This window comes from Amphiprion ocellaris, chromosome 2 (genome assembly GCF_022539595.1).
Source record: "Amphiprion ocellaris isolate individual 3 ecotype Okinawa chromosome 2, ASM2253959v1, whole genome shotgun sequence".
NCBI lineage: Eukaryota > Metazoa > Chordata > Actinopteri > Pomacentridae > Amphiprion > Amphiprion ocellaris.
This window is the reverse complement of record NC_072767.1, coordinates 33317220-33329718: the sequence shown is the minus strand read 5'-3', so window position 1 is coordinate 33329718 and position 12499 is coordinate 33317220. Positions and strand designations below refer to the sequence as shown.

The 12499-nt window shown below is 43.0% G+C and overlaps 1 protein-coding gene across 1 annotated transcript in view; it reads left to right on the top strand.

Moving 5' to 3' along the window:
• The window catches only part of oca2 (oculocutaneous albinism II), a 65790-nt gene extending 53568 nt beyond the window's left edge, over positions 1 to 12222 (top strand). The window contains exon 24 of the mRNA XM_023267063.3: positions 11251 to 12222. Within this exon, the coding sequence (XP_023122831.2) occupies positions 11251 to 11338 (88 nt within the window). The 3' untranslated portion in view covers positions 11339 to 12222. The remainder of the gene's footprint in view (positions 1 to 11250) is intronic.
• Positions 12223 to 12499: the final 277 nt, after the last annotated feature.

Here is a 12499-nt window from a genome sequence, read left to right as displayed (position 1 = left end):
ATTGAATGTATTTAGAGTATAATTTTAATGAATATATATATATATATATATATATATATATATATATATATATATATATATATATATATATATATATATATGTATATATATATATATATGACAGAGACAGAAGTAGTTCATATTGGCTCAGCAGTACAACGAGAGCTATATTCTTCGTCTACAGATCAATATTCACACCACTCAGCTGCTTTGACCCTCCATCTACTCTGCTGAATACTGCATTACTATCTGCCCTGGAATGTTTTAGAGCACTGATTGATCTAATGAGCTCCCGTCTGAGATACAAAAACAATGCTGTTTCTTTGCTCATGGTCCACCAGTATGTGAGGATGCTGACTGTTGCCTGGGAATCTGTTTTCACAATATTGTGTAGCCATCAAGTGCAAGTTAAGGCTCCTTTACAGGATCCTCTCTTTTAAGAGTCTGCTGGAAACAATAAAAACGACCAGCCGCATTTTTAAGCAACTCATAAACCCATCGTTAACTTCATTTGTTAGCCAGCTACAGCTAATAAAACCTGTCATTGATAGCTTCGATATTGATTGTCAGTAACTAGAAATGAGAAGCTGCTTTTGGCTACCTGAGTCTAGGATACAGCAATAAAATGACTAAAGATTTCAAGGGATTAATCTTTTTTGAGATGCGCTCTGTGAAGTGAAACTAAACCTGCTTTTGGTTTGATTATCAGTTAATCGACCAATTGCAGCTAATAATTTAACCAATTAAAAATAAAGATAAGACAGAACGGGAAAGACAAGAATGTCAAGGAATGTCTTGTACTTTAGCTGTAATACTTGGTCAAAACGTTTGCTCAGGTGTTGCAGTAACACTATAGCGACCTGAGGAGGCGGTCATTCGGACAACTGCCAGTCCCGCTTTAGCAAGCAAAAAGCACTGTAGTAGTAGTTTCACTAGCAAAGTGCCACCATGAGAGAGTCTCCTGTGACACTTAATGCCTGTCAATGTGTGTTTGAACTGCCAACAAAAGGTCACACAAAAAAGTATCATTTACCGCCAAACGCCACAATGAAAAATTTTATTAGCATCTAAATTATGTGCTGGTTCACCGGTGCAACCAAAATAAAAAGTTTCGCCTTGGTTACTGTCCAATAATAAAAGTTAATCCATATTTACCAGTTAATCAAAATTTTGTGTTCTCACTGACCTTGGTAAGGTGCTCATGAACTGTCTGTGACTCTTAAGCCAGGAGAAGAAAGCTGTGTTGATGCAAAGGGAGGTTTTAAGGAGCTGTTAAATACATATAAAGTCAATTAATGTCTTAACAGTAGCAGAGCTTTAATATTCCAGCTCTTTGAGACACAGTCAGCTATAAATGTGAACTGAGAGTACATTGCAAATGCTATTTTCAATGAAAGATTTCATTTTTTCCTCAGAGGGGACTTTGTTTGGACAAACATCTAAAAATTAGGACAGTGAAAGGTCAGGTTCTAAGCGATCAATTTTAAAAGGCAGAGCAACGCAAATCTTTGTTTAACCAGATGCAGTGTTCTTATTTTTTGTTAGACATTTTAGTGTGAGGTTGTCCTCACGTTTCAGCCCTCATTAACCACTGATGTGTAAATAAAAGTGATAATCACTCTGACCTTTGTAACTCAGTTCAACCGGCTACTCAGAAAGTTTGACTTTATTCGAATTTAAATGCACCACCACATCGTTTTGAAATTATTATTAATGAGTTTAAGTGCTTGACTAGCCTCATTAGTCTTCAGTTCAAGCACTAATTTGACATTTCCACATGCATATTGAATGAAAATGGCATAATTTTATCCATCTGAATGAAGAAAGAGTAGTAGCAATAAAGAGCAATACACTGAAACACAATTATCCCTCCATGCCCTCACACGTACACCATTTGCTTTTTTATTTAAGGATCTCTGGAGATGTTGCATGCTTTTCTCAGCTTCTTTAGTTATTTTTACATTTTGGGGATTTTGTGCCCTTTTTATTGTGGCCACAAAGCCGATAAAAGATTTGACCTTTTTACAATTCGAACATGCAGCAGAATAGGAATGGAAAGTAAGGAAGTACTTTCAGTAGCCTGCCTGGTAGGTGGACATTTTTAATGTCTGATTGCACAAATGTGTCCCCAAATAGAGAAAAGAGGAGAACTAAAAAGCTTACCAGTGTCATCAGCACATAAAATGTTCAAGTTTTTTTTCGCATATTCCCTTCCTCTTGTGTATTAAACACACAAGAAAATGTCCTTTGTTTTTCAGGATGCATTTGGTGAATAACTAATTTCTGTATTAACTCATCTGTTTGAGCTATGGATATATGAAAATGAAAAATGAATGGAGAAGGTCACGAGCAGCTGTGACTCACAAAAATCCTCATACTAAACCGAATTGCTCATCTCAGACCTTGAGAGTTTCTAAGAAGATCTTGTGACCTGGTAAAGAGAAAATACACAGAGCAGAGAGACGACTGATGGCACCTCTCTGAGAATAACGTTTGCACAATTAGTCATGTCTTTTTACATATCTGTGTTTGAGGCCCTCTATGACATGAGTAAGGCCACAGTAGTTATTTTAAAGACACCCTCAGCTTTTCTTTTACCTTGTTAGCATGTCCATACAGTGTTTTTTATATGCTGGGAGACACATTGGGGGAAAAATAAGCAGCCACCATTATGGCGGAGAATGTCTACCTAGAATCTGCAGTATACTGATGACTATAAATACAGATTTAGACTTCTAATATTTCATTCCTGTAATCTTGTGCCATTCTCCTTCTGCAGAATCTGTCTCTCGTTGAAACGTGGCTGAATTACTCCAATATCCCAGCTTGTCATTGGTTAGCATAGAGTGGTTATACAGTGTTGAAGCAGAGCATAGGTGAGCTGGTGTGCTTGAGCTGCAGTGAGTGACAGAGATATGGATGAAGAAATCAAATTAAATCAAGTTTATTTATATAGTACACTCTCAAACAGTCAGGGCTGACCAAAGTGCTGTATATGTTAGAATATAAACAAAACAAAAATACATACAACAAACTGGATATGTATATCCATGTATATCCATATGTATATGCCTTATAGAGTTTATTTTTAATGCTGCTGTTTGGAGAGTACTAAACTGATTTTCATTGTTTTCTGTAACAGTGACAATAAACATCTATTCTATTCTATTCTGTTCTATATCTGATATGTATGTATGTATAATATCAGATTAAATTATAAAATATAATAAATCTAGAATACTAAAATATTAGGAGGGGGCCTCTAAGATCTGCACATTCTGGAGCAATAGTGTAGCGCCATTTTAAGGCTGTAAGGGATTATTTCATGAAGAAAACTTCCAATTACATAACTTTTATACACCAAAATGAGTTTTTAGGAGTGTAATCAATGACCGGAGAGAGACTTTAATGAAATCTACCTCAGCATAAGTGCAAGAGTGTGTTTGCTCATAAAAGCACATGTAGAGCGAATGGAATATGGTGTCAATCATCATAATAATTGGCTGTGTGCTCGAAATAACTGGCTGTCATCATTTTGTCATTAGTCTCAATAGGAGGACCAACACAGCTAATATGGCAGCAGTAGGTTTATGTTTGCTTATTTGGTCCTGACTTATCGTTCACTCAGAATCACATCTCACTCTGCACCATTGCACTGGAGAGCAACATCTGCTTCAAATGATATTTTAACGATAGTGTTCCCTTAATTTTTCCATATAAACACGATAGTTTTAATTACCTCTGTGCTGCTTTGACAGAGATTGATCGCTGGGACGCTGACTATACATTTAGTCTAGTTTCTCTTTTTGTCCTCCAAAACTGATCTGTGCCACAGACTGAGGGCAAACAGATCTCTGGCCCGATGAGCAGCCATGTGTCCATATAGGACATGGTCGACATCCAAATGACGAACCATCTGCAGTACCAGAGTCATCTGAGGACGCATTTTATATTAAAGACACTCACTCAGGAGTGAAAACCTGCTACTTTTATAGCAGCGATCATCACTGTTGTGTAATGAAGATAACTGAATTTCAATCATTGCACTGAGAACAGGGCTGGCCTTTAAAATGTCATGTAATATCACCATTTCTGAGGGAAACTTTAGTCTCTCACAGCTGACATCTTTGGACTAATGAGTTATTTGCACGCAGTTGAAGACCTCTGATTGTTTTGAACAAGTTAAGTGAGTTTTAATTGTACAAACAATATACAACATCTCATTGGCGCGTGTTTCAGAGCAGCAGGTTTGTTAGTGAGCAAAGAAACAAGCCTTCACCTGCAGGCTGATGTGTCCTTGAACAAGAGGCTGAATCTGTAGCTGATCTGAAGGGTCTGTGCAGCTCTGACCTCCCTGTGCAGCCGGCTGAGTGAAAAGAGAGTTCGCCTGTGGGGCTCAGGAAAGTGTCACACATCAGAATAAGAATGGGATTTGCAATAATTTGGTTTTCCACATATGGGATATTTGACTGTCTGTGGGTGCCAAAGGTCAAAACACAAAGAAAAACAATAAAACCGGTTCAATATAAAGAAGAAATTTGAGAGTAAAACAAGATAGATGTAGATGGAAGCTGTGATGTCATGTGACATGGTAAGAACCCACTGCTTTATTGAACAATTATTCACCAACAAATTGGTTCAGGCATTTGTAGAGAAATATAGCCAATTGTATCTGAAATAAGTTATATTTAAACTGCTGAGAGGTTTGATGATCTCTCTGTCAATTCCATCATTACGGCACATTTGAAACAATCCCGAGTTTCAGTAGGTAATATAGTAGGCATTAAACCCTCTTTGTATTCTTTTGTCTGGTCATGCTGTTTATTCTGGATGCTATGCAGCTGCTGCAGTAACATCCTCCACTGTACAATCATGCATCAGTGACTAAACATAGGGAGTTATATTTACTATTTTTATTTAAGAGTTTGGTCCTTCATTTTGTGATTATTCATTTTTAATTGTTCAGATTTTGTAATGGTTCTCTCACTGATAAAATCATGAAAAGAAGTTACTTGCAGCCCTAGCTTTTAAAATCCCTGCCCGGTTGTTGATTTATCCAATAAAAGCTCATATCTGTGTATCAGAGTTGCATATTTAGAATTTTCTTTCCATAAAGATAATCCCTCCTGTCTTATATGTAGCTCTACACCCTTGCTGCCTCTAGAATGCATGAATGTATGTAGTCCATCTCACTTTGCACCCACCTCTTCCCGCTCACTCCAGTACACTAACTTACCTAAAACTTTGCTCAAACACTAAAACTACCTGATGCTACATAAATTGTAAAACTGGAGTAATTCAACCACTCATCCTCAAACTGGAAACCGATTCTGAACATTTTACTTTATCTACAAGAACCCAAAACTTCAGTAAAGGAAGTATTTAACCTCATCACAACCTTCTCGCGTCTTTCAGACTACTCCGTCAACTGGTCAAAATCAATTATATTACCTTTAACAGATAACTCGTGGAATCCCGCAGTCCAAAACTCGCATTATTCTTTTCCTACTGGCAACATCAGATATCTGGGCATAAATATTTCCTCCAAACTCTCAGAATTAGTTCACCTGAACTTCACTCCACTTTTGGACAAAGTCTGTGATGATCTGAGGCGTTGGAACAACCTCCCCATCTCCCTTTTGGGACGAATAGCTACAGTCAAAATGAAAATATTACCTAAAATCAACTATCTTTTCTCCATGATTCCATTTAAACCCACATCAAAGTGGTTCCAATCATTAGACTCCGCTATTGGTAAATTCTACTCAAAGAATAAAAAGGCTAAAATCAGTCTGACTACCCTCCAGAAGAATAAATCCGAAGGGGGACTGGAGGCTCCCAACTTCATGTATTATTATTTATCCAACCAAATACAATATCTCACCAAATGGATACATCCTCATGAAGAATATAACTCCTGGCTGGAACTAGAACAGTTAGATTGTAACCAGATCAAAATCTCTGACCTTCCCTTTATCACTTCTGCCCTTAAACATCACTCCTGCTTCAAGAACCCTATGATCGCTTCCACCTTGTCTGCTTGGTGGAAAGCACTGGAAACCACAGGCTCCCAATTAAAACCCAGTATACTCTCCCCAATCTGGCACAACCCTGATTTTGCAAACAACAAAATAGCTCTTTATTTCAGCACATGGGCAGAGAGAGGAGTCACTCACCTCCATCACCTTCTGGATGATAACACATTTAGGACATATATAAACTTATTCCAAACATTTGAAATAAGAAATGGAAATTTTCTTCAGTACCTACAGGTAAAGAAGACTATTACAAGTAGAATTCCATCGCTTCAGACTACTTTACAGCCAACGGATTTACAGCCACCTGAATTTGTCGACTACATTGTGAAACTCTCTCCAAGAAATAAGAAGAATCTCTCAAAAATTTATGGTTTACTCTCAAAGACACACTCTATACACCTACCAACTCAAAAATGGGAAAAAGACGTATCCAAATCTTTTGACTCTGATTTTTGGACCCAAATCTGTGAAAACACATTTAAAATGACTAAAAACACCAACTTACAATTGATCCAATTTAAGGTGCTTCACAGAACGCATATAACGCAATATAAACTGTATAAAATGGGCTTCTCACGCTCAGACACATGTACGCAATGCACCCAAAACATGACTGACACTTACTTTCACGCTCTGTGGCTTTGTACACCCGTCTATCAATTCTGGGTAACAATCACGCAGAAACTCTCCAATATTTTGGACTGCGGGATTCCACATTCCCCGAACGTTTGCCTAATTGGGGATCTAACGCAAACAGCCCTTCCAGACATTCATATCCAACCCACACTTGCAGCTATCGCCATTGCCAAAAAGACAATTTTAGTTAACTGGAAAGATAAGAAAGCCCTCAACATCACCCATTGGCTGAACCTCCTCACAGAACACATTTCACTAGAGAGAATATCTGCTATCAGAAAAAACCATTTGGACTCCTTCAAAGAAAAATGGTCTCCATTTATTAAATCAATAAATATTAATCTATAGCCTCCGCTTGTATGTGGGCGTATGCCATTTCCCTCATAAAACTGTAATTATTATTCTGTCTGTGTGTATGGTCTGACTTCTCTCTGCTTTATTTCAGCTTATTAACCCTCTACCTTTTTAAGTAGGATGGCACCATGGACTTCAAGGCTGTGTGCATACACTGGTGGTGTCCCTTCCCTATTGCTCTTGGGGTTGCTCTCTGGCTCTGCGGGGCCTGCGTGGCTCGGGCCCCTCTGCCTGGTGGTGGGTGTCCCCGGTGTCTCTCCCTTTGAGTCCTGGGTCTGCTGGGTTTGTGCGCTCTCCTGGGGCCTTGGGGGTGGCGGCGGCTGGTCTCTTCTGGGGCGCCCTGGCTGGCCCTGGGGTTTGGGGTGGGTCGGCCCTCCGGTCGCTCCCCTGTCCTTTCCTGCTCTGCTTCCCTCCTCCTCCCTCCTCTCCTGCCTGGCCGCTCGTCCTCGTCCCTCTCCCTCCCCTGGGGGGGCTGGGGGCCCTCCGCTGCCTGGGGGTCTGGCATGGGGGCCGGGTGGTCTCTCTGGGGGGGTGGCTCTGGCTCATCCGGGCACAGGCCTTGGTACTTGCCTGTGTGCCGCCACTGGAGATAAATTTCTGCTGGCTGGGGGCTTCTGTCCGGGCCCGGTGCTGTCCTGGGGAGTAGTGGGGTGGGTGGGGTCTCGGTGGTGCTGCGGAGTGGGCGCCCCGCATCCTGGACGTGCCGGCTCCGGGGTGGGCGTGGGGGCTCATGGCCCTTGCTTCCTAGTGGTGCGGCCTGGTCCTCCCTCCGGGGCGGGGTGCTGCATGCGGCTGGCCCGTGGTGGGGCTGTGGCGCCTACCGGGGCGCTGCTCTAGCGCTGCGACTTCTGGGGGTTTCGGTGCTGGCCGGGCCGGTCGGGTTCGTGTGGGCTCACCTTGGCCTCTTGCCTCTGGGCTCTGGGGGCCCTCTGCATCAGTACCGGTGGTCTTACTACCTGTCTCCCCCGCTGCTCTCTCCTCATGGGCCGGATCCACACCAGACTGCCTCTTACTGTGCACTTCACACACTCCACACGTCACTGTATATAGTTAGTCTTAGGCACATATAGGGACACAACAGCTAGGGCCCCGAGAGCAGGTGGGGGCAGGAATGATGGGCTCTGTGGTGGGGCGGATGGCAGGGCTCTACGGCCTTGTCTCTTCCCCATCACCCTCTTGCTTGCCTCCCCTGCTCTCTAATTTCTTTTTAATGCACCACATACACTCACACCTTGGGGGTAGGTCTGGGACGGCTCGGGGAACTTGGGCCAGGGTAGGCTGCAGAGTAGCCATCCTCTGTGGTCCTCTGGCCCGCCCCCTGGACGCCTCGCCCAGCCTCCCCACTTTTAATGCACCACATGACACTCAGGGTTACACTATCACGGTGCAGGGATAATGTCTCCAGTCTGGGATCGGGAGACATATTAACAGGGAGTAATGGGGGGGATCTCACTAATATGGCCTCACTGGTGGGACCCGGCCCCCCTTATAGCTATGGTGTGGCGGGGGTGGACCATCATCCGTGTTGCTGTGGCTGGGGGGGTCCCCGGGACCTGGGGGCTGTGGTCGGGGGGGGTTCTCCTGCGTGCCCGACGGGTCCGGGCAGGTGCGATGGCTCTTGGTGGGCTGCGGGGGCTGGATTGGCCGTCCTGGTGGGCGCTGTGGCTGTACTGCGGGCTGGTGGCATGTGGTGGCTCTGTCCTGGTGGGTTGTCAGGGCGCATTGCGGGGAGTGGGGGGCCCTGGGTGTACTGCGCTCACCTGGGGCCTGGTGCGGGGGGTATGCGGGGTGCCTCCCTGTCGGCGTCGCCGGGCCCCACCACACTGTCCATTTTTACCCTCTGGACTCACATCGGGTCCCGGCTCCGATTTCCTCTGGCCGGCTCCCGGTGGTGGCCTGCCTTGTGATGGGCTGGTTGCCATCCCTTCGGTGGGCCGCTCGGCCCCTGTGTCTGGCTTCCTGGCTGTGTGGGGCTGTTGGCCCCCTCGGGGGAGGGAGAGGGGGGTGGGGGTGGGCGGGTCGGGTGGTGGGGTGGGGGGTTTGGTGGGGACTGGGGTGGGCGGGGTTAGGGTTTGGGTGGCGGGTGGGTCCTCGTGCCCCGGGCCACCTGGGTCGGTCTGGGCGCGCAGGGGGTGTCAGTAGCTGCTCCCTCTTGTTCTCCGGGTTCGCGTCGTTCACGGTGGCCCCGGTGGCTCTCTGGGGGTGCCGTCCTGTGGCTCCTACGGCCCGGGGGGAGGGATGCCCTGTTGACTTGGCCCTGCCTTGCCGTGACTGCTGTTCTGGGCTTCGGGGTTCTTCACACTTGCATGTTTGATCAGGTCTTGCCAGCTACTGCCGAGTCCCATTTCAGCGATTGATGGGTCCCGCCAGAATGTGCTGAGAATTTCTCCAGTCTCTACCCTAAACTCATTCTCTCTCGCACTAGTATCCTTTTCTGGCCTATTCTATTCTATTCTATACTATCAAGACACCCACAATTATGGTGCTCAGTACCATTTGTTCATTTATTATTGAATCTCTTTTTCTTTTGTGTTGGTTTGGTTTTCTTTTCTTTTTTCAAATTTTTATTTATTTATTTATTTTTTTTTATTGATGGGCAATTAGTAGTTGGGCATAACACACCACCTTACAATCTTTAATTGCAATAGCAACGCCTGTTATTTTCTATCCCTGTTCATCCTGTTCGTCCTGTTCGTCCTGTCCAGTCTTTGTTTCCCCCACACATCACTGAGGTGTAGCACTGCCCTCCCTGGCTCATAATAGGGAATTCTAATAAAGAATATCTGCTTAGCTTTCAGGGAGGGCCGGTGATGGTCACACACATGCACTAAATATTAAAATATTTGGCTGCAAGACTAAAATATGCATCAATCTCATAAAATGTTGACTCCCCTTTTGTGGAGTTAAACAATGAGAACAAATGCAGACAAAAAAAAAAAAAAAAAAAAAAAAAAAAAAGGAAACCGATTCTGAAGATTGAGTAATTATACAGAAAGTACCACCCTGTGAGTTGACAGGATTGGGTTCTTGGATCTATACACTGCGGTTTTAAGGTGGAAATGCTCATGCCATGGTGTCGACTGCTGATTTCACAAATGATATGTGTCCTACATACAAAACCCGCCATATGAAAAGATTACCAAGACAAAACAAAAACACCTGATGAGGCCTTTTTGGGTTCTTCATCTGGGGACCACTGATCTTCTGATGACTCTGAACCATACAGATTTACTAACCCTAACTACAGCTCCTATTAAAAGCATTCAGGAAAGTTTTCTCCTTTTATTATGTTTTAGCATTGAATAATGGTCAATTTAATTTGGCTTTCTGGAAAAGAATGTAGACAAAACAGACTATTTCATGTCAAAGTGAAGACAGATTCATCATCACAAACACATCATTCCCACTATGAAGCATGGTGGTGGCAGCATCATGATGTGGGGATGTTTCTCAGCAGCAGGCCCTGAAGGCTTGTAAAGGTGGAGGGTAAAATTAATGCAGCAGAGCAAAGGGAAATCCTGAAGGACAACCTGATGAGAAGATGACAAGATTTCTTTTCCAGAAAGACAATGACCCGAAGCATACAACCAGAGCTACACAGAAATAATTTAAAGACAACAAAGTGAATGTTGTGAGTGAGTCAGACCAGAGACCTTGATCCAATTAAGACTTTGTAGCTGGACTAGGAAGGGGCTGATCACTCATTATCCCAGTGCAACTTAGAGAGCCTGAGCAGTTTTGGAAAGAAGAATGGGATAATATTGCAGTGTCCAGATGTGCACAACTGAGTCCTCTTCACACAGGCTCAATGCTGTAATTATAGCCAAAGGTACATCTATTAAATACTGACTTAAGAGTTGTGAATACTTAAGCTTTTGATTAGTTTATGTTTTATATCTTTAATTAATTGACTTTACTTTGTAGAAATCAGTTTTAACTTTGATATGGAAGAGACTTTGTTTTGTAAATTCTTGCCAAAAAGCCGACTTATACTGCACATAATTCAAAGCAGTAAAAGGGAAAAACTTTCAAGGGAGTGTATCTGTGCTCCCCAGTTCATAATTTGCACCATGATTGGTTTCTCTGTGATAATTCTCTGTGGTTCCACTACATCATTTCAGTGCACATTAAGGTCATCATTACTTTGGAAAATAGCACTTTTCTCAGCCAGAATGGAATTGTAGTCTTTGTAACTAATGTGCCATTTTCTTGCTCTTCACAGGTTAGGATTCCCCATGATGATAATGACATGCATGATCGCCATGTGCTACCTGCTGGCCACCCACATCGGACTGAGATGGAACATGTAAATCCACACCAGAGCCAAAGAGACTGTGTGTGCATGCGACCACTCCTTCAACAGTTTCAGCTCTCTGTCAGGTGACAGTGTAGGCTGACCGACTGATCAGGTTACAGCACTACATGAAGCACTGTAGCCATATTTTTCAAAGAAAGAGTCTTTGACTAAAGTGCAGATCATCAGGGACCCGATTTATGGGAGCTTTGACCAAAACTTTGAACCCAGGAAAAGTGTCTTTACTAAAAAAAAAACCCCACATGGCTCCATTCCATAATGCTGTACATGGTGCTACGGCCTCAGTGGGTGTAATAGCCGGAGTACGATGTCGGACTGTTCTTTCTTTTGGAAATCCATGTGGCCTGTTTACAAAAAGCAGCAAATCATTTCCCTTAGGTACGTGCACGACACTGATCTGCTTTTTAGAACACTGATCATTATCTGTTTTAGACAAACATTTCACCCATGGTTTACCAAACTTACGTTGATATTTTACAGACCCAGTGAAAGGGATTTTATAACAGTTTGTGTCTAATATTTCTTTGTTGCATTCCCAAACCTCAAAAGCAGACAAACAACAGCAGCAGCAATTAAATTGGAAAATAACAGAAAACAGCATCAGACTGTTATCTAAGTCTTGGTTGCTATCTATTGTATGATGTAAACCCTGATCTCATGTAAACTCACTGATTTCATTCAGTTAATCATATTTAATATTACAGTAGTAATGATGTAAATGATCTTAAATGGAATGGACAACATCTTCTTACCTTGTCCATTTTAAAAGGTTTTCTGTATTTATTGTACAGTCCGACAACCTGAGCTTCATCGGTGTTCAATGGAGGAAGCTTTCTGACAGAGACCAACATAGACAATAAAGTTTGTCATGTTTCTGGATTTTATTTGGCTCTTGTAGTTTATTATTTATGAATATTTGCTACCATTTTCTAATAAGTATCCACAATCTGAGTCTCTAATTGACCTGATCAATACCATTAAACCTTCTAGCCAGATCCCTATCTGATCAAGCATTAATAGGATGTATCAGATTAATCCCAATCCAGAGAGGCCTCAAACTGCAACCCACAGGACCTGAAGTGTCCACTGCCAACATGTCGGACACCAAGAGAGGCCCAGTGTCTGTGGCCTGATGGGTCAAATCTGTTTGGGAGAC